Genomic DNA, 24,337 nt, shown 5'->3' with positions numbered 1-24,337 from the left:
ATAATCTTAAAAGAAGTAACAACAAATAGAAATATGGTGTTATTAGGTTTTCTCTGACATTCGAGAATTCAAAAGCTTTAAACCTAGCCATCTAAAACTTATCCTGAAGAAAAATCGTGGCACGTATTGATGGAGTTGCAGGTAGTAACTGTCCACACCAAACACAATTGCCATAACTGTTGTGCAAAGAAATTTTGGCACCTGCCTGGGGAGGTTATAACTGTTATAATTCCCCAGTTTATCGAACCATACGTAAGATACTGTAATAACATGTTTTCCAATGCACCTGAACATAATCAGAACTCGGATAAACATCATTAATAGATAATATTATATTTTTTTCGTTTTGTTTCAAGAATTTTTTTAATGATTGATAAGATCACTTTCAAGGTATAAATAATTAATATATTCTTTCAAAATAAATTTAACTGCTGCAGAATCAAATTTTAAAATTGAAAAAATAATTGCCATAAACATTAACTGGGTGGCTTTCAAGCAAAGTGCAATAATAGAGTTTTGAAACCAGAAGAATCGTGCGCACTGTTCAATTTTGGACTCTGTTGTAGTTTTTGTGTATATGAAAAGTCTAATCTCTTATTCACTCTTTATATAGATAGTAAAAATTGTGAAGTTGCACACAAAAAAATAGAGACATAAGATTAATATAGTAATTAGTTAACTAAGTAAAACTTAAAGAAATATTGACAATAAGAAAACAAAAGAACTTTGGACTTTGTCTCTAACGATGGGGTCAGTGTGTCTTTTGACTAGTATCTCTGAACAACTTTGCTACCCTTATTGCAATTGTGGTATGGATAGACATGGAAAATGTAGTTGCCTAAAGTTTTGTCATTCCTCTCATATTCAAGACTGAATTCAGAATGGATGCCTCCATGTTTTAAATGTGTTTGTTAAAGAGTTCATACTTAAAAAAAAAATATTAAATAATAATTAATTTTAAAGATAAAAAATAATTAATTATTAAATTAATAAATTTAGATATTATTTTATAAATTAAAATTTTGTTAGTATCTAAAATAGTTTTTATTATTAATAAAAATTTATAAACTAATTTACAAATTGATCTCTAACATTAGTTATCAAGATTTTAGCTATTAACTATTTTAGATTCTAAATTAATAATAAATGGTTTTTAAAGATGATTTTATACCAAAATCGTCGTTAAAAGTGTCTTCATAAAAGAATTTTGAAGACGATTCAAGCCAAAATCATCATTAAAAGTGTCTTCAAAAGAGAATTTTTGTATTTTTTTCTAATATTAGTATTCTTACCTCCTGTATAATATACAAAATTTTTAGACAAAGCATGCATTGTAACAAAAATTGAACTAAGTTTAAATATCAAAAACTACATAAAATATCATAATTTAATCAACAAATTGTATAAGAAGAAGTTCAACACTAAACTTATAATGTCATTCTAATCATTCATTTATCCTAAGGTGTTATACATAGTTACAAAATATTTTAATCATGTTGTTTTAACATACTCCAGTGCTTATTATTATAACGGTTGTGGATCATTGAAAAACTGTAACATTTGAAATTTGTTTGAATTAGTTCATGATTAATAAACACTAAATTTTAATTTTTTTGTGTGTTGATTATTACCTTATCCCAACTTCTATCAATTCAAATTCGCACAATGGTTGACATCCAGTGCATCACATGGTAACTGCACCCATAATTTTCATATTGTTTATTCCACTACAAGTCAAAATAAATGTTATTAAATAAATTGATGACACACATTGAAGTGGATGAACAAATTTACTTTAAATACCTTAAGGTGCATCCAAGTGAGCTTTTTTGCTTTTGCGCTTCTCTACCACTCAACATGTTATATCCAAAATAAGCACTTAAATAATAAGATTTGGTGTTAGAGCACATAACATTATGCAATATATAAGTAATAATATATGTCAAGTGAAATTATATAACCTATATATTATGTGTTTAAAATGGTTAGGAGGTTTCTTATACAAGAAGCAAAACCATACAGTAGTACAATCTTGAACATATATTCCCAATGATGCCTACCTAAAAAATTAGTTAGTCTCTCTTATTTCAATAATTTAATATAACTTATTTAATGAATATGGACTTACTCATGGATTTACGGAGCAATATAAATTTTTTTTCCTCTACTCTTTAAGGCAATGACAATGTATGTTTGTGTTTCTGAGTTTTTGTTACTCATTGATTGAATGAGTTACGGGTCTATAAACCCATAAGTATCTTGTTTCCCCTCATTGAAGCATATTTTATAAATATACCTAAATTTCAATAAGTTATTAATATATATATATATATAATAAATAAATAGTATACATGTTTTAATAATTGAACTTACATCATCCATAATGTCCAACAAATCAGATATGAGAAAGTACAATAGTACATCACTGGCATCTCATGGAACCTCTACGATGGTTGTATCTAAAGTCGTAGCAACTTCCACCATTGTTACCATAAGAACATCACTGGAGAATGTTTTCTTCTTTTTCACAAGTAGTTTTGTCTTAGGTTTTTTATACTCATCAGCAAACAAATAATTAAATTAGTTAGTATGTATAACATATTTCATATGTACTCATATTAGTGCAAATATATATCGTAGAATTTGATATAGGTCTCACAAGATGTCTAGGTCAGACAATGAAGGTATGGTGTGCCTCTACTACAATTGTCACATTTGATGTCGGCACGTGAACTGCAACATCACCATAAAGGGCCTTTTCCATTGTGACATTTATCAAGTGAGAAGGAAGAGTGTTAAACATAACTCGTAAGAATGTTAAACATGTATACAAAAAGTTTCTATCAATGATCTAAACATACCCCTATGATCCTAGACTAACAAAGACTCTTCCTAGCTCTAAAATCATCACATGAAAAAATTTCTCTCTCCAAGCTTGCACAATTTCTCAAAACTGACCCAAGAAAGAGATAAACTTACTCTAAAACATCAATGGATTATATAAACTTATTTTATTCTCCACTGGGATTACCATGACAAGCTTCGATCTTCAAAAGGATGAACAAATTTGTTAGATTTTTAAAGAGAAGTCAGGAAAGGTAAAGAGAAAATAGTTTTAAAAAGAAGATAATTTTTTATGAAATAAAGTTTGAATAATTAACTTTTATTTATTTATAAGCTTTATACTTCAATAAATAAATTATCAATATTTTATCTCAGGTACACCACTTCTACTTTTAATCACTATTGCTAATAACTATACATACAAACCCTAACAATATTTTTCAATTGCAACTTGTTACACCACCAAGAAGGTAAATTTATATTTTTATAAAAAAAATGATAACATTAAATTGGATTTAGTAGAATTTTATTTATTTTTTTAAAATAGGTGATTATTTTTAAAAGTTTATTTCAAAAAACATTTATTTTAAATTTAAACAATGATTTGTCTACAACTATTTTAATTCTAACTAAAAGAAACATTATAAACATATTATTTTGTACATGGTAGAAACCATTAAAATCCAACACTATTGGTTTGATTGAGATTATGTTTGGTCCACAAACCACACCAAAAACAATAAGTCCAAAATGATATTGGAAAATATTGTCAAACACATGTCGGGGACCTAAAATGAAAAATAAATAAAGAATGGTTAAAACTAATTAGAATACACCAATCAATTTATATTGTTAAATTAAACAAATATTAACTTTGAGAGTCATGTTCATCTAGGCTTGCTTCAAAGAGTATCACCACTCACACTACAAGAAAATCATTGAATAGAAACCAATTTTAGAGACAAAAAATAATTAATTGTTATAGTGACTAAATTAGAGACCATTTTAGAGACTAAAAAAATGGTTTCTAAATTAGTTTATATTATTATTAAATAGTTTCTATATTAGTATCTAATTAGCCACCAAGGTTTTTGCTACCAAATTTAGAATATAAATAATTGGTAGTTAAAACCTTGATAGTTAATTAGATACTAATAGAAACTAATTTAGAAACAAAAAATTATTTTAGTGTCTAAAATGATATATAATTTAGTCACTATAGCAACTAATTATTTTTTTATTTCTAAAATTGGTTTTCAATGATTTTCTTGTAGTGTCACCTCTATAAATAGATTCACAACATTGGATAAAATTTACATTTTCAACCACCGACAATTAAATTAACAAAAGTATGACACTTATGCAATCATTTTGTATTATTAATTAATTATATTTTGAGATAAAAAAAACTAATTATGATCTGAACTTATAATAGATTAGACCTTTTGTTATATAAAAATAATCAACGAATAATAATATATAAAGTAACTTCCAATATATATGTCTTAGTACATTTTACAAAGAAAGTTGTTTCGTGTTGGAATTCTCATCCAAAATAAATACATAAGCATTTTCCTTTATGGTGATTATATAGCACAGAAAAATTATGTCAAAAATTTCCACTATTACGTGAACTTTTGTGCTTGTAGGGACTTGTACTAATGAAAGGCGAATCGTGTTTAAGTTTGTGGACGGGGTTTATGCTAACTAATTGTTTGCATTTATTTTTGCCCAAAAATTTAAATAAACAATCATTCTCTTTTTCCACATTCATTAACATAAAGAGTTTGACGTGTGTTTTGGATGTGTTTGCCATGGCCTAATTATTGAAATCCATGAGTAATTCAAAGGATTTGGATATTTTCAAAGGATTTGAAAATATTAGTTCATTTCATTATTAATGTTGTTTAAAAAAATCAATTTCATTTTACTTCAACTCAGCAAATTAATCCAGAGAAAATTTATTTGAATTTGCAACATAATCCAATGGGATAGTAATTAATGTCAATACGGGATTTGTGATTTACTAATTTGTTGAACTTTAACAAATTCATTAATGAATTATTAATATATATTTAATAATTCAGTAAATAATTTTTATGCAGTGAGTCGTCAACTTTTTTGGAATCGTTTCTACAACTAATATTGAGACTCAATAATTAAAAGATCAAAGTCTTCTCATTTGTGCTATTATTTAATTTAATTAGTATAAGTCATTTATGATAAAATTTAAATTTGTTGTTTATACACCTCGTTGATGATTTTTTTTCCAACAGCATTCTGTTTTATATTTTTTTTCTCAAAACAACTTTTACATATATTTGCATAACCAAGATTCAATTGATAAGATTTATTTGTTCTGATTAAGTTTAACAAAATATAAACAGACGAAAATGACTTTGTTCAGTTTTTTTTTTAAATATTAAATCTGAGCTCGCACTTGGACAGGTTTATCGTGACCTAAACTACCATTTATTTTATACTAATTGATAGAAATTATTTTGCTTTTACGAAGAGGTATTCTGAATATAATTTTTCTTTTCCATTTTAAAAAACAATTCCGTTAATATCACAAAAAAGAAAATATCAATATATATATATACATATAAATTGATAAATGACATTTTGATAATGATTCTGTCAAAAATAGTTAAATGAATTAAAATTTAAAAAGATTATTTCAAATTTCAGAATAATAATTTGTACTTTCATTATTGGAGAAAAAGTCCAACAGTAAGGTTGAGAATTGAAATTTCAGATTTTCACAATTTCTTCTGTTTTTAAAACACTGTTTCTTTATCAATTATTGAACTTTCTGTTTGTTAATTTTAAAATTAAAAAAAAAAAACATAAAGAATTTGGATTCCGTTTAATTGAATCTTTCACCTATGCTCTTTCGGCCACGCGAAGCATCACAAATTCGGAATCCTCTACACAAGTCTCCACGTGCTCCCGTGAGCCCACCTCACTTGTGGACTTTGATTCTCACCCTACTCCCTATCTCTAAAATCAAGGGCCAATTCTGTTTTGCGACAGTCAATCAAGTCCACCCACGTGTCCAACCCTGAAACCGTTTCAACCCCACTCTCTATAAATCGAAGCCAACTACTGCAACCATTCCAACGCAAGAAAAAGTCCCACCGAGAAAAACTACAACAACTCATAGTCAGTGTGTGGCGCCGCCGTAACCTTACCTTCTTTCACTCTCTTTTTTCATTTTTTGCGCCTTCTGGGGCTCTTAAATTACGGTTATACCGTTCTGGTTATGAGAGATTCCAATCGGCGCCGGCCAGAGCCACAGAGCCGAAGCTCTTCTTCACAACACGGCTTCCCTCGCCAGAGATATTGTCGCTACCGCCGATTGAAATAGAGAGCCGCCGAAAAAACCTTCTCAAATTCCAACTTTACCCCTCCCTGTAAATATTATTTTTTATTTAACCGTTAGCAACAACCATGCAAAACTCGAAGAACCACCGCAACGGCCAAGCCGAGCCTCACCGCCGGGGGAAGTTGACAAACAAATCCTCTTCCTTTCACAGTAACTCATCGCCGCCGGCCACCATGTCCAGCACCCCACTCCGGCGGCCAATGACGCTGCCGGAACTTCTGTTAGACAAAAACCGCCCCACCGCCGTAGTGGAGGTTGTGCCGAGACAACCGCCGAAGCTACTGCTGAAGGTTACGATCATGGGAAGCCTTGGTCCCGTGCAGGTGGTGATGACGACGGAATCTGCCGTCGGAGATTTAGTGGCGGCGGCGGTGAACCAGTACATTAAAGAAGGTCGCCGACCAATTCTGCCGTCTAACGACCCTTCGCACTTCGATCTTCATTACTCTCAGTTCACCTTAGAAAGTAAGCTTCCCTCAACGAAAAAATTGATTTTTGTTAAATGGAAAATTGTTAATGATGTTCATCTTCTTCTTGTTGTTTCTTGATTTTTGTTGAATGAGAAATTTAATCTTCTTGTTATGGTTTCTATGTGCAGGTTTGGATAGGAAGGAGAAGCTGAGGGATATTGGGTCTAGAAATTTCTATCTGTGTCCGAGGAAGCACGGTGGTGGTGGTGGTGACGATGGCTCAACGACGCCGTTTGCTTCGTGTTCAAGAGAGGCAGACAAAACGACGAAGGGTGGTGCGTTTGGATGGCTAAGGTTCATGGATTTCTCTCTCTGAAAATTATTGGTGGAGGATCCTATTATTCTGTCATAGTTATTTTGTTGATATTTTTGCTATCAAATTTTTAATTATTTTAATACTTCATTAGTGATGCCCAATTAGTATAAAAACTAATATGTCGGCCATTTCAATATTATTATTAGCTTTTTGGAAGAATCTTCTCTCTTTTTTTTTGTTCTCATTTGAATTTTTGTTTACTTTCACGTGAAGCAATTCCATTCTGTGAAATGTGTCACACTATAGTGATGTTGATATTTAGTTATGATCCTTTTATACATTCAATAGTTTTCATTCATTTAAAAAAAAACGTGATGTTCTTAAATGTCCTACAATAACAGTCAATTAAAAAATTGATTAAAAAATAATTTTTATATTCGTATTATATAAATTATAATATTTAGTATTAGAAAGAAGACAAAAGTGGATTAGGAACCAGATTAATCAAACTAATGCTCTCTTATGTCAGATTAATTTATTTGAGTGAAATTTCAGTGCATTGGAATTGAATTATAGATCTTCGGAAGTAGAAGACACTGACGCCACTTAGCGTACACGTTTTAAAAACTGTTTGCTGTTTGAACAAATTATAAATTTGTTTAATTCATTTTATTTAAAGAAATAACATTTGTTGTTATATTAATTATTTAACTGATATCTTATTATCTTATTAATAAATACATTATCACGCATGTTTATATATTTTTAATTTAAAAATAATTTGAATCTCTCTGAATAATAAATAATGAGACTCAGATAAATAGTCCTATTATTTATTTGATATCAAAGCCAAAAACATTTTGAATAAACATATATAGATTTTGTTTATGTAATATATATATATATATATATAATGAATAATTATAAATTTAAAATGAAAATAAAAATTATTTACAAAAATTTATTATATTATTTAATCTATTGTGATATTGTTCTGAATATAAAAGATATAATATGATTATGATTCCTAATATTATTTTGAAAACAAAAGATATGATTATTTTTACTTAAATATGTGATATTATTTTGAAAATAAAATATATAATTATTATTATTTGAATCTCTTCTTATATTATTGAAAAATTTTGTAGGATGATCTCCGAAAAAAGCAGACAAATATTATTTTATAGAATGCATGCTACACCACTTTCAAGCTTTCGACTGCCAGTTTAGGGAGAACATCTTTCAACATTACTTACTCAAGTTAAATATTTGTGAACGTATATCTTTTGTTCGTTCTTATTTATAGTCACTAATGACAACTAATAATATTTAATTTTTTAGTTTTAAGGTAAAATTTAAAAAAAAATACTTACAAGTTAGTTATTTATTAATTAACTTTTTTATTAGTGAAATTCTTGAAAAGTTTTGTAAATGAATAACTTAACCTACTAAAATGTGTAATCATAAACTAGTATAATCAATTTTCATGTTATTCATATTCTTTAAATCACCTCGCTAAATACTTTATTTAACTTTTCTTTTAAAGTATGATTATCGTTTCACGATCATTTTAAACTCGTTTTGTCTTATAAAATAAAATAAAAACATTATTTTACTTTATTTTACTTGTTTTAAAAAAAATCATTAACCAGTGTTGATATCAATATTTAAATACTAATAATTTCAGACAAAATAAAAGAGTAAAGTATACAAAGTTTTTTTTTTTAAATTATACTTATAACAAGCGTAACCCCCTCACCTTCTTCTTTTCTTTTCTTACCCCTCTCTCTATAACTTTCCCTTTCTCTTCAATTTCTCTTTTCATATCTCATATATTTCAAAATTCTCATCACGTCATGTTGTGATTGAGGAGTCAGGGTACATTTCTACTCAATCAGATTTTCAAACAGAGTAAAACTGTTTTAGTTGATTTCCAAAAATATCAACCGATTTATACTGGTTCACTCTTACACCCCAAGAGCTATATCCAGTCCCCAGAAACCACTAGATATTCCACTATGTAATCAACCACAAATTACAATCACACACACATCAAAAAAGTGATATTAAATCCCTCAGGAACACACATTTCCTTTGACAATTTAACACCACAGGTCAAAACCGCCTCTAACTCTGTGAAACACAGGTCTTTACAAAAATCAAAGATTAAAAGAATAAGAAAGAGTACGTAATAATGACTTAACACACAACAGTCTTATTTCTCTTGAAGAAAAGTCCAAAGCCTTACGATAATTATTTTTAATTTGAATAAGTTGTAACTTGTTGGCACGACTTCTCAATACGTTATGCATGGTGAACACTCATTGTTGAAGTTGTGTCATAGATTAATGATTTCAACTGAAATGAGTTTGTACAAAAATCATGTGGACTTACATGAGTTTGATTTAGATTGAATTTACGTTTTTTTTAAGTAAAATGGTATCAATCATGCACAACTTCAGCTTGTTAAATTTTTTAAAATAAAATTTCAGATTCAATATATTATTTATTAGAAGAATTAAGAAATAAAAGTGAGGAATTTGTTATATAAATTAGGATATGGTGAAAGTTTTTATTATTGGTTATTATTTTTTACACTTTAGTATTTAAGGAAAAAGGTTGAAAGAGTTCGATGACATGTAAATATGATAAATAAAAAATAAAAGAAAAATTTGTTTTTTTTTCTTAAAAAATTAGAATAATTAATTGCATTATTAATTTGACAATTTTTATAAAATTAAGAAATATTTAGTTATTTTTTAATTGAAAAAATAATTATAAATGGTATTAAACCCTAACCAAAAACAAAAATTAAAAGCTAAAAATATGTACAGAAACTAAAACAATAAAAAAGCAATAAAAAAATTATTAATAAATGATTGATTTTTTAAAAATTTTAACGCATTATTAAAAGTTATGGTTATTTGGAGTTTTTTCTTAAAAAACATTATAAATTTTGTCAAACTTTTAATATTTTTAATTATTTAATTTTAGAAACTAAATAATTTTTTTTATAAAAAAAATAACAAAATTAAAATCATGCTTGTATGCATAATCTTAATGCAAAAGTAATACAATTGAAATCATGAAATGGTGACACGATTTCGATAAGTAGTATTACATTTACACTGAATGACATGATTTTATTTAAATATAAATAATTAAAATCGTAAAAATTTTACACAACTTTTATACAAATTCATTTCAAGGGAAATCATGAACTCGTGTTATAACTTCAATATGATCTTTATATACATAAAAAATAGTGTGCATTATGTCTAATTTTTTATTTTTTTAAAATTATATTTTATTGATATGACTTGTATAAATCAATAATATATTTTTTCAAAGTAATAAATTATGTAAACTGTACCATTTACTTACAAAAACACTAAAGACAGTACCAAAAGAATGAAAGTGTAATGTTGTAAAAAAAGATGAGGTAATATTTAAAGAAATATGCGATCAGAGTGTAATTAAAAAAAAAATTGTTTAATTTACTCTAAAACAAATAAATAACACCTAAAGTTATAGTTTTATGCATAGCTTAATCTATTTAGACGGTAGGTGAGTATAAACAATTTTCAATTATGTATAATGTTACTGTACACTGAAACCTTGTTACATTGTAATATAATCACGTTTCTATTCTATGCTCTAAACTACAAGGATAAAATGGATATAAAAAAAAGGCAAATAGTTAATTTAGTATAGTAAATAAATTAGTCTTAGTATAAAAAAATTAATTCCGTTACTTTTATTGGAATTTTGTTAATGGTTTAGATAATTAAAAACATGTTTGCTTTTTAATATTGTCACATGTATTCATTGAAAAAATTAATGTTGTGTCAACACACAATTTCTAGTATTTAAAATTTTGTTTTTATTAATAAAAAATTAAAAAAAATGATAAATAAAAATATATACCTGTTATTTAGCCAAAAAATCATCAAAAAGTCAAAAAGATTATTTAGCCAACAAACAAAAATAATAAAAAAAAAATCCTGTTACTTTTTACTTTTTACACCACGCACCCCTCTTCTCACACCTCCTCTTTCTTTCACTTTCCTTTTCACCCACTAGCCCATTTCACTCTTTCTCTTTCCACATCCCCTGTCACTCTTTACGCACCAACCAGCCCATCTCACTCTTATCCTAGCCACATCCCGAACCCAACTCATTCTCTACCTTTCACACCCCCTGTCTCATTTTCCTCATCCTCTCTCAACAATTCCTTCTTTCTCTCTCACCTAGCCTCACGCCGATCTATGCCGCTGCCGCCGACAATCCCGCTCCGCACCTGTCACCGTCGCACCTTGCACCATTAGGCGTTGCCACCCATCTTTATTCTGTTTATGTTTTCTTTTCTTTCTCATGTTTGGTTTCTTATCACCTTTTCTCTCTTTATTCATTCATGTACTCATAAAACATATTTAAATGGTGGATCCCACAGGTCTTTTTTTATAAAACAAAGAAAAAATAAAATCAGAAGTTAAAGTTCCAAACATAACGAAAAAAATGAATTTGGGCCCATTTCGCAGATCCAGCTACATTTATTCTCGCTGCACCCTAATTTTACCGTAGCATCCCCTCTTATTTTAAAGGCAATTGCTTCCTGCACCCGATCAATTGTGACTGACACCCAACATATTTTTAAAAATCCTACAATGCCCTTGTCTTCTTCACTTATGAAAACATTGAATGGTGAGGAAGAGGAAGTTCATGGATGTGTGAAGCTTTGCTTTGAGCTGCAAAAGAGGAGGTTAGATTCATTGTTGTGCACAGACATTCAGTGTAAGCTTCGTTTGCCAAGTTAATAAGGTAAGTCATCCATTTTCATTCGTTTCTAGTTTTTGTTCGAGCTCAGCTGGTCCCGAATATCAAAATCCGAAATTTTTTTTTTCTTACGGATATTAATATCCAGAAGTCAAAAATTTCAATACGGATATTAATATCCAGAACTGTGGATCGTTGCTTTCGGACGCTGATATTCGTAATTCATCATTGCCTTACGGATGTACATATTCAAAACTATTTTATGCAATCCGGATATATATATATATATATATATATATATATATATATATATATATATATATATATATATCCAGAAGCTAACTATTGATATTTTTTTGGTTATGGATTTATTTATCCGGAAGCTAAGTGTTCATTTTTTTCAACAGACGAATGGATACAATAGAGTCATACATGGGAGTTTTAGGGGAGATTGATGTGTGGGATGGATTAGATGATGTTGATCTGGAGTAGTCAATAAGTTATAACGCATTAGATAATGAACACATGGCACATGAATGTAGTGCAGCATTTCTACAAATGAGGTATGGTCAATGTTGGGTTGTGAATGTTTTTTTTATGAATTATTTTTAAATTTGGCATATGTTATTGTAGGTATTTCGTGATCGAGATGAGCTGTTAGAGTGGGCGAGAAGTGTTGGCTATAGTTATGGGTTTGTCATTGTTATATTAAGGTCAGATACATGGATGGGCCAACGAGGAAGGATGACCTATGTATTGTTAGGTTGTGAGAGAGGAGGTAAATACAGACAGTATAAAAAAGAAGTAGATGTCAGTCGAACTGGAAGTAGGAAGTGTGAGTGTCCTTTCAAATTGCAAGGCAAACCAGTCAAAGGTGGTCAAGGGTGGATGGTGGAATTAATTTGTGGTTCTCACAATCATGACTTGGCAGAGACAATGGTGGGTCATCCGTATGCTGGAAGGTTAAGTATAGAGGAAAAGGTTATGGTTGAGGATATGAGTAAAACATCGGTGAAGCCAATAAATATTTTATTGACCATGAAAGAGAGAAATGAGAAGAATGTGACAACGATTAAGCAGGTTTATAATGCAATCACTGTTAACCGAAGATCACAACGAGGTCACAAAACAGAAATGCAACAACTGATGTTGTTACTGGAGCGAGACAGGTACGTGCGTTGGTGTAGGTGTGATGAGGTCTCTAATATTGTGCAATATATATTTTGGACACACCCAGATTCAGTAAAACTGGTGAACTCATTTAATATTGTCATATTAATGGATAGTACGTACAAGACGAACAAGTATAGGATGTCGTTACTTGAGGTTGTTGGGATTACGTCTACAGGTTTGACTTTCTCCGTTGCATTTTGTTTACTAGCAGCAGAAAAGGAAAATAACTTTTTTTGGGCCCTTGACAAACTTAAAGGGTTGTTTTTTAGAGTTGATTCATGCCCTAGGGTGCTGGTATGTGATAGAGATGTTGCCTTAATGAATGCAATTAGAATGGTGTTTCCTGAAGCTTATAATTTGCTTTGTCGGTTTCACATTGATAAAAATGTGAAAACAAAATGTAAAATGTTGGTGCATCCAAGAGAGGCATGGGATCAAGTAATGGAAGTGTGGGGATCTGTTGTGGATTGTGATATTGTTGAGGCCTTTAAAGATCGTGTCAATGCTCTTTGAGTTGTCTGTTCTCGATGGCCTATATTTGTTGATTATCTGATGGATACATGGTTACGTCCACATAAAGAAAAATTTGTCAAGGCATGGATAGATAAAGTGATGCACTTAGGAAACACAACAAGTAACAGAGTTGAGGCGGCACACTGGAGCCTAAAGAGAGTTCTTCAGAATTCGATGGGGGATTTATGTTTCTGCTGGGATTCCATCAATAAGATGATTATTTTACAACATAATGCAATCAAAGCTTCATTCCAAAAGAGTTTGCATGTGGTTGGACATCGGTTTAAGGTTACAGCTTACAAAAAATTGTTAGGTTTTGTGTCTAAATATGCTTTGAACTTTATTTCGGAAGAGCTTGATAGGGTTAAATCAGTGGGGTTTGATAAAAGTAGGTGTGGATGTAGTCTTACATGTACTCATGGTCTTCCTTGTGCGTGTCAATTGGCTTCATTTGGTGTTGGTAGCATACCACTTAAATTAGTACATGTGATGTGGACTCGTTTAAGCTTTGAAGACATTGCAACTGAAGAATCTTCATCTGAGTTGTCAATTGATAAAGAGTTTGAGGTCATCGCGAAGCGGTTTAAAGAGTTGGATGTTGCAGGTAAGGTTAACATCAAAAGTAAATTGCAGGAGATTGCCTTTCCAGAGAAGACATCTATTTACGCACCAGATCATAAGGTGAAAACAAAAGGTGCTGTAAAGATGTTTCGTCCTACCAAATTCATGAGATCAACTAAGCGAATCCCTTCTTATTTTGAACATGTGGATTTCTTACACTCACAACATGATAGTTGTGCAAGCAAAAAATCTAATGAAGAAAGCTTACCAGAAATTGTACCAGCAAAATGTATTCCTTTCCTTGATCAGTTCCCTTTAGGGTATCATCCATATATTGTTGATGTTGTTGACGTTAAGGCTGATGGCCATTGTGGCTATCGTGCTGTTGCTGCCCAATTGGGAATGGGAGAGGAGTCATGGGCTGTTGTTCGAATGAATTTGTTAAAAGAACTAAGTGAATGGAGACAAGAATATGTTCAACTCTTTGGTGGTGATGATAGATATGAATACTTGAAGAAGTCACTTCTAGTGGAACACATGTCTATGGTACCAACCACTAACACCATTTCATTTTTACATTGCATTTCTTTATTTAACTTTGTTTCTCAATTGTACTTGCAGGCAGGAACAGATAAGTGGATGACAATTCCAGACATGGGATATGTTATTGCAAATCGGTATAATGTCATTCTTGTTTCTTTGTCCATGTTACAATCATTGAGTATTTTTCCTTTAAGAACCCAAGCACCAAGTAACTTCCGTCATCACCGAATCATTGCAATTGGGCATGTCCACGGAAATCATTTTGTACAGGTATAAACTAAACCAATCAAGATTTATGTGCTAAATTAAGATTTATGTACCTTATATTTATTACATTTATAGGTGAAGCTCAAAGATGGTTGTCCAATTCCACCTACGAATATATTGTGGGCATCACATCGTTATCCGGCGGCCCAAACTTGGTCAACATACTACACTAGCCGGATACAAGTTTATACCCAACTAATGTCCATTAGACGATATTTGTAATCATAACATTTGTAATAGATGCATGTTTAGCATAATTGAATGTACATTTGCAATGGTTATGTATTTAGTACATTTGAAATGGTTATGTATTCAGTACATTTGTAATGTTGAATAGATTTTGGAGCTGTCCTACACAATTATGAGGAGCATACGGATGACCATATCTGAAATTCAGTGAAGTGCTTGCGGATATTAATATCCGGAACTCAAGCAGTACTCTACGGATAAAAATATCTGGAAGTGTAAATGTCTCTGCGGATAAAAATATCCGGAAGCCACATTTGTGCGTGCGGATAAAAAAATCCAGAAGTGTGAGAGGTGTCTACGGATAAAAATATCCGAAGTGTGTGAGGTGTCTACAGATGTCAATGTTCGGACGTGAGTGAGGTGTCTACTAAAACAGAAGTAACATGAAGCAAAAACCGATAAGGTTCAATTATAAAATCCATATTGAAACATATAGATAAGGTTCAAATACATTGTCATGGATAAAAATATTACATAAAAAGAAATCCTAATACATTATCCTAATACATTGTCAATCATTCCTACGTGCATGTCTCCTGACATAAACAACTCTTTCATCAGTCGCTCCTCGTGCTAACATAATGGTTGCTTGTATGCCTTCCCAAACAGGGCTGTCCTCCACGACATCGTCATGATCAAGTAATGGTTGCAATGTCTCTGTAATTCTACGACAAATACCCTACAAGCATGAATGACATACTATTAGAAAAAATAATACAAATTAATGCGTTAACAAGGTTAGAAGCATACCAGAGCAGGATGTGACTCCTCAGGATGACTTGGCACTGCTTCGTCATCACGTGCATCTGAGGGTACCGGTACAGGACGGTCATCCTCATCCGTATTAATCACATATGGATGTGATACAAATCTAAACCAAGCCATGTACTCTTGAACGCAAGCGTCAGGATGACGTGCTATGGCATAGTCATGTATGACAATCATTGAAATGTAACCATCGACAGTCCATTTCATTTGTATCCAGATGACCATGTCCAAGTACAGATGGGTTGCGAGGGATGATCTGTGTATAGCCATACTGACGCAAAACACGTTCTGGCATGTGCAACTGTGTCCAATTTCCAAGCCTCAAATAACCACAGAATAAGGAAATCCACTCGAATGGACGTTCTTCCCTATGCCCGACAAAATGGAAGTTGGTGTCAATGTATCCAACTGTGATCAAACAACAACAATTGAAGTACCTTTTCCAGCATCATACAACCTACACCGAGGTTGGTCTTCAGAATAGAATGCTTGCATACATCTCATCCCTATAGACGGAAAGTGCTCATAAATCCACCCCTACAGCAATGTCGCATAACCAGCTAGTTGCTTAGCGTTTGCATAACTACAATCTCCTAGCTGCTCATACATGTGAGTTAGGGCAGCTGCTGCCCAAGAATATCCCCCGGTAAGCCTCAAATCAACAAAAAATCCAAGATAAAAGACACTGACTGATGTAGCACTCTTGTTCGCAAAAATAGTGCAACCGACAAGGTGAAGTAAGTATGCTCTGGCAGCCACAGTCCACTGCCTCCTTGAGCATGCGTCTTTGTAGACATCTCTTAGCCAACTCAAGCGCACATGAGCTCCTCGACAGTGTCTTGTTTCTTCATATGCAAGTGCACGATCAAACGGAGGGATTCTACCAATAAATCATTCGCCGAATCTGAATCTAAGGTTTCCTGCGTGTAAAAATGACCGACAATGGGTAAATGCAACAAATTTGACACATCATCAAGAGTGATGGTCATCTCCCCAACCGGTAAGTGAAAACTGTTTGTCTCTGCATGCCACCTCTCTATAAAAGCACACAGCAGTCCTCGGTCTAAACTCTCATAACTAGCATGAAGCAAACCACCTAAGCCAGACAATTCTACAACAGCTTGTATGCGTTCATGAGGTTCTCCTAACTTATTTATCTTCCTCCCATGTGAAACCACCTTCAACTCACCACGATCCTAAAATAATCAACATATATCATCAATAAATAGATACATACTAAATTCAAAAAATCATCTTTCATTACTTACCAAACCATTCCACAACTGTCTAGCTACATGATGTTCATAATTAATGAGTAAGGACTTATCCAATGGCCCTCCCGGATAGCCTTCATCATCCACTTCAACTTCTTCTTGTTCAATATAATCTTCAAAGTGTTCATAATTGACGTACTTGGGCCACCCCGTTTTCTTCTCACCGATGCAATTGGTCGCACACGGTCCAAATTAGAACTTCCTCCACCTCTAGTCCTCACCATCTAACATTCAATCCAACATATGTAAAAATTTATAACACATATACTATAAAAGAACCTATAAATTAATCCATACAAGCAGAACAACAACACTAATACGGATATTAATATCCGCAGAACAACAACTAATTTCGGATAAAAATATCCGCAACACATAAGTCTATTATGGATAAAAATATCCGCAAGTCAAATCTATATTCCAGATAAAAATATTCGCAAGTCACAACTCACTTACGGATAAAAATATTCGCAAGTCAAAACTCACTTATGGGTAAAAAAAATCGGAAGCCACTAATCACCTACGGATAAAAATATCCGGAATGCAGTGATGGGTTATGGATAAATTTATGCGGAATGCAATAGACAATTACGGATGAAAATATCCGTAGGCATCTCGTACCTTCGACTTCAGAAGCTCTGCTGCTCTGCCTGCGATAACGAAGGTCACGGTGGTTGCAGAAGAATGGAGAAGAAGGTGGCTCACGGTGGTTGGACAACAAGGTTGCTCACGGTGGCTGGACAACACGGTGACTCACGGTGGCTGCGACACAACTTCACGCACAATGGAATGGAAGAAGAGAAGAATAGGGTTGGTGCAGGAAATTGGGTGCATATCACAATTAAACTATTCTGAAATTCATTAAGGGTAAATTTATCTTTTACTAATAAGTGATTGGGTGCTAATTAAAATGTGTTGGGTGCAAGGAGAATGTGCCTATTTTAAAAAAGAAAACCTGGTCCCATTCCTGGTCCAATTACCTTTTTTTTGCATGCGCAACTCCTCTCATTTCAATTATTTTAATAAATAAAATATAAATATAAACAATAGTTTTGACATAAAAAAATAAAATAAAAAATATTTTTTTAAAAAAAAATTAACAGATAATTTTTAAGCTAGAACTACGTTATTCCTCCCTGATTTTCTAGTATGAACAAAATTACGTAGGAGCTTCTTTGGTTTGAGAAAACAAAATATTTTAAGCAACCACTTCCTTACATACAAATCGACTCTCGGATCCTAATTTGTTTTGCATATCATAATTTAACACATTTAATTAAATGTTTCAACATGTTAATATGCAAGGAGATATTTTACCCTGTTTTTTATATAAAAAATTCAAAATTCTTAGTGAATTTTTAAATTGAACTACATATTAATATTAATGTTAATTTATTTTTTAATTAACACATGTTACAATTATTAAAGATTAAAGATTAAACACATGTTCATTTACCTCCATCTTTCATAGAATTGAAACAAATTCTACATAATTAAACTTGTTATATTAATACTATAATAATTTGTATTCTTATTATACTAAAAATAAAATATATTAATACTTATTATATAAAAGTAAAAAATAAAAGAGACACTAATAATGGAGAGTCTCTAATGTGAAAAATAAGAAGAAAAAGCATTTAGCGTGACACCTACAAAATTCGTTTTGTGGATTCGATAAAGATTAACCTTAGTCCTACGTATTTTCATTCATAATGAAAAATTATTATCTACGTAGTTGTAAATGAAGAGTGTTTGTTTGTATGTTTAATTTTTTGAATTTTTTTTATTTTTTGAACAAAAGAGTAAGAAAAGCAAAGGAACAAGATGAATGGACTGAAATATAAAACTGCCGAACCAAAACTCATAAAAAACAGCAAGAACACCAAACCAAAACTCAAGAACACAAGCTAACAAAAACAATAGAAAGAGAAGAAAGGAAGGAGAAGAGAGTGCTCATGAAGATGGAAGAATGTTGGATGATCTCGCCACTAGAAGTGTGGAATGCTCCTAGATGAGAGTGATGCCGCCACTTGAGGACTCCAATGATCCATCAAGACAAGACTAGAGAAGAAGGCTCAAAGCTCTCCAAAGTTCACTCAAAATTTGAGTAGAGTTTTCTTAGATTAATTCCAATCTGAATTTTACAAAGGAAGCACCTCTATTTATAGCCTAAGGTGCTGAAAAATAGGTGGGAAATTTCAAATAAACTCATTTGAAATTCCCACCAAAAACAAGTCACATGGGAGGTGTGACCTTTTTCTACTATGACACCTCCCAAAAACTACACCTACACCTATCTACTAATACACCCCCCCTCCTAAAGCTCCTAACTAAAGCCTAAAAGATGCTAAAACAAAAGAGGTTTCTAATGTTTCCCTCTAAGCACCTTCAACTAAAGAAATTACAAAAAGAGAAAATAAATGTCCTCTAGCTCCCAAAGCTTTGAACATGCTTCTTGTAATCCTTTGAGGTGGACTTTGACCTCCATGGGCGTCCTCCATTTGTGCCTCCACCTCTTCTTGATCTTGTTGATTGGCCTCCATGTCCTCTTGAGCTTGATCTCCATCAAAACTGGTGAGTGTATAAATAAAAAAGCTAGTGGTAGATAGAAAAAAGGCTGGGCCAGCCAAATAAGACTAGGGTTTTAAATAAAACATGGTGCATATATAAAAATGGATGGCAAATAGTAAAATCATTGAGTTTAATGAATGGGCCGAAACAAAACACTTTTAACCAAACCACTTTATTATCACCCATGAACAAATTGCAACCTAAGATTGTGAATTTCTTTTTGCAAAAAAAAGCATACCATAAAAAAAGGCACTCCTACAAACCAAAAAAAGAGAAACATTTTTTCCTACAAATGTTGATCCTCCTCTCAAAAAGGGGTTACTTGAGTTTAATGATGTGCTCATCGTGGTTAACTTCTACGAACACCTGAACATGACTTTTTCAACATTCTACACAAGTGTGGCTAAATCCATAAATTGTAAATGTATTACTTTCAATGCACTTGTTCACATACCTGGTTAATTGGGTTGTCTATTATACAAACTTGTATCCCAAATTGTTCATTTATTTATGATACTTAACTTTTGTGTATCATGAGGTTACGACATAAGTGCTCTACGATAATCACTTATTCATAGTTCCACCACTTCATTTGCAGTCTCACTTGTTCACACATGTCCTTAATTGGGTTGCATGTTATGGTAACTTCAAATCTAAATTATGCACTGATCACAAAATAAATAAATAAAACAAGTTGATGCATTTTTGTTCATACATCCATGAACCATATAACATACAAAAATTATCAATAATTGGTTAACATTGATATAAGCTTTCGTATGTGTTACCGACAACGACCATTTAAATGGCTCTTACGAAATTGCACCACCAACTATATTAACGAACTGCATATACTTAGGAAGCCATGACTAAAAGTTTCAAACCATTCCCGTTTTCAATTTAAAGGTCTAAAATTTTCCTCAACTCAAACTCCTAAAATAATTACATCTATATGACATTGCTTATACATGTACAAGAATACCAACAATAATGCACCATCAACTTCATAACATTTATCTAACAAAACGTATGAAAATTTAATGAACCACCATAAATTAGTTTTTCACTTACATTTCAAAAGACAAAAAAGTACAAAAAAACACCATTACCATATATTTCAACTAAGAAATGAAGAACTGACAACCTATGTTCATCCCTAAACGAACTAATGTTCATCCTTAAACGAACTAAATACATTACTCCTCAACAAATATAATGCACATATAGTAGTGTAAAAGTGACGAACTAGAAACTTCACATATGCAATTAACAACACTTTTGTTTTCAAATTGAATAAGTAGTACAAGATGTTTTAATGATAAAACCCTTTAAGGTTATTCTAGGTTAACACTTTTGTCGCATGTCCATGTTACTCTCTTCGTTGTTGTCATTGAATTCACCTTCTATTTGGCTGCAATGATTAAGCACGCCTGTACGTTGTTTCATTACATCCACTAAAATTGGATCAACTATTATAGAGGGAATATCATTTGTCCCACCTTTGTGTCTTCACATTAAAATTTGTTGTAAATCATTTATAATTTTCTCTAACTTCCCAATCAATGACTTTTGATCTTCAACACGACGAGTCAATTCTTCTTTTTATGCAACAATGTGCATGACATTATAATTTTGTTTCGTTATTCATTACATGTCGCACTAGTTTCAATGCTTCTTTCACAATATCATGACTAAGCTTTTACTCTGTGACAACCAACTGATCAAACTCTTACTCTATGACAATCAGCTGGCCAATAACCTATTCACCAAAACCATAAGCAATTCTCAAATGGAGTCAATCACATTAAATAAATAAACATGGAAAAAATAGAATATAATTCACACACTTAACTCACCGAAATTGTATTCAAAATCGATGTACTTTGCTTTCACTAACTTTAACATCATTTCAATGCAAATTTCGGGGAAATTTACCTCTCTTACTTTTCCCCTTTGTGTTTGGGAATAACACATACTTCAAAGCCACATCTACATTATGACAATTAAATTTCAAAGTCATCATCACATTTACAAACCAATTAACATAACATTGTACCAATGATGTATAAATCACACTTTTGGATTTACCTGCAACAGGTAAACACACCCTACAATATGGAAATGTGATAAATGTCCTTTGTTGGTCATGCAAATCAAAGCGCGACACAAACTACTTATCAAATATTCATAAACAAGGCTCCTCTGATTATACTTGCCAAGTTCGCTTACCTTATATACTATCTTAAACAATCTTATAAACACGATTCTCATTCTATGTGGCAGTAGAAACTTTGACAACCATAATAAAATGTACAACCTACAAAATTGATCAACGCTATTATAATATGGACGTCTCATTAGTTCATCATAGATCATGTGTATACTCACATATCTACTATAAAATACACTCCTACTACGACAATTAATATCATCATTTACCAAATCAACCTTATGTCCAATTACCCTCAAACTCAAACCTAAACGGAATTCTAACAATGTAAATGGTACAACTTTATACCTTATTACAAAACATCTCCTCTTATCAACCCATTTTAAATAAAGCTCCATCTACAGTGTCCAACTCATTTGAACTCTTTGGCCCAACAACATCAGCCATGGAAATGGGGTTGCTTCAATACAACTATTTTGTTTAGCCGTTAACATGTTATTAACAATCCCCAAATACTTTGTTCTACAAGAATGTTGTAGTGAAGCCTAAATATGATAACCAATAAGTAAACCATGGACACCACCAAAATGAACAGGTCATTAAAATGCACAAAACCAATTGACATTATGACTCAAACATTGTTCTCAAATTCCGATTCATCAACTACACTTCTAAGCGTTGTCATTTGGATGTTGCAAAATATATTTCAAAGTAAAATCCATGTATCACACCAAATAAAAAAAAATGGAATCCATGTATCACAACAAATAACAAAAAAAAAAGGGATTAAATCATAGAAAATAAGAATGAAATCCATGTATCACACCAACTTACAACAAAAAGGAATCAAATCCATGTATCACATCACACATCTAAATTGGCCAAAATGTGTTGCCACAAAAAACTGAATTCGCAAATGCCATATGTGGCCTACATAAATGTACCATGAATTTGCTTCATAGTCTTGTCATCACCCTTTTTCAATAACACCGGTCTCTAACTTCTTTGTCTATATTCTTAATTGAAATTTAACCCATATTATAACTTCCTATAATTGACCATCATAATAATTTAATGACACAATAAGGACATGTATGAACATCGATACATTATGAACTTTTTCACAATTTTTAACTTGTTTGTAAATAAACTAAATACATGCTCCACTGCTATCTTTAAGGACAATGAAAGAAAGACTTTATGTACACTAAGACACTCGTTTAGCTAAATTGGTGAGGCCTTTTTAACGCAAGTCGATTGATTCCATGGAAGAAAGTGTCTAAGAACTTGTTAGACAATCTTCTTTAAATAAAACCACCCTTTTTAATCCAATAGTTGTTCAAAGAATTACACCTTATTCTCGTAGCACAAGATTTCCACGCATTGAATTTCCCAGGTTCAATGGAAACAACATAGATTGATAGTTATATCAATGTGAGAATTTCTTATCCATTGATAATACTCCAAATGACATGTAGGTCTAATTAGCTATTGTACATTTAGAAGGTCATGTTGTACCATGACAGAACACTACGTCTAAATACACCAATTGTTCTTTACTTTCTTAGAAAGACTATACTGCGACGATTCAAGAGATTTTTTTTATAGATATTTGCATTGATCTTATAGTTGACTTTATGAAGTTACACATCTATGGTATAGGAATATTATGACACATTTAACACTATTATCAACAAATTAAATATTTCAAAATCATGTTATGACACATTTAACACTATTATCAACAAATTAAATATTTCAAAATCTTACATGGTGAGCTATATTTTGGGTGACTTAAATACAAATATACCTATGTTGGTAAGAATATTTCATTCAATCACGATAACTAAATAAATAAAAGATTTTTGTTTTGAATTTGATAAGCTCAAATTCAATAGTCCAAAGTATTTAAAAGTCCAATCAACCCAAACTAAGCGAGACTGCTTCTTCCTGGACCGCCATACATTCTTGTGCCACCCTCATAAGTTTTTGTATCCCAAAAATACCCTTATGCAAAAAAGTTAAAATATATGAAGTTTATGGTGTGATGTAGTTTATATTTTGGATTACATAATCTAAAAGTCTTTTTTCAAATCAAATATTAACTTATGAATTATGTAATTCGGAAGCCTTTTTGGATATGAGATTAACTTTCAGATTATGTAATCCAGAATGAATACCACTTTTTAAAAATATATATTTTGGATTACATAATCAAAAAACTATTTCAAATCTGAGAGCTCGGATCATGTAATCTGTAATATATATATATATATATAAATACTTTTGAATCCGAAAATATCTTTCAAATCATATAATTTAGAATGTTTTTAAAAACCAAAAGACACTCTAATCAATGACAAACCAATGCAAGAAAAGAGTAAATATTATTGGGAGCGAGAGAGTGAGATAAAATGACAGAAGAATGTGAAAAATGTGTGAAATTTTATTTTATTTTTTATTGGAAAACAAAAAATAGTTTCACATCTAGTATTTGAGGTAAGAAGG

At 31.5% G+C, this 24,337-nt stretch overlaps 3 protein-coding genes across 3 annotated transcripts; all 3 read left to right on the top strand.

Annotated features, from left to right (window-relative positions):
- Window positions 1-5,963: 5,963 nt before the first annotated feature.
- On the top strand, window positions 5,964-7,177 carry LOC137820990 (uncharacterized). Its single transcript, XM_068625371.1, has 2 exons — window positions 5,964-6,697; window positions 6,831-7,177. The coding sequence occupies exons 1-2, from the start codon at window positions 6,298-6,300 to the stop codon at window positions 7,016-7,018; spliced, it is 588 nt and encodes a 195-aa protein (XP_068481472.1). The 5' UTR covers window positions 5,964-6,297; the 3' UTR covers window positions 7,019-7,177.
- A 4,971-nt stretch (window positions 7,178-12,148) lies between these two features.
- Window positions 12,149-13,423, top strand: LOC137833565 (PKS-NRPS hybrid synthetase cheA-like). The gene is made up of 3 exons (XM_068641909.1): window positions 12,149-12,214; window positions 12,371-12,906; window positions 13,024-13,423. Exons 1-3 carry the CDS (start codon window positions 12,149-12,151, stop codon window positions 13,421-13,423), a joined length of 1,002 nt encoding a protein of 333 aa, XP_068498010.1.
- Window positions 13,424-13,597: 174 nt separating this feature from the next.
- LOC137833555 (uncharacterized) lies at window positions 13,598-15,016 on the top strand. Its single transcript, XM_068641900.1, has 3 exons — window positions 13,598-14,530; window positions 14,606-14,797; window positions 14,870-15,016. Exons 1-3 carry the CDS (start codon window positions 13,598-13,600, stop codon window positions 15,014-15,016), a joined length of 1,272 nt encoding a protein of 423 aa, XP_068498001.1.
- Window positions 15,017-24,337: the final 9,321 nt, after the last annotated feature.

The sequence above is a fragment of the Phaseolus vulgaris genome, chromosome 11 (genome assembly GCF_000499845.2).
Source record: "Phaseolus vulgaris cultivar G19833 chromosome 11, P. vulgaris v2.0, whole genome shotgun sequence".
NCBI lineage: Eukaryota > Viridiplantae > Streptophyta > Magnoliopsida > Fabales > Fabaceae > Phaseolus > Phaseolus vulgaris.
The sequence above is the reverse complement of the archived record's forward strand: the minus strand, read 5'-3'. Positions and strand labels throughout refer to the sequence as shown.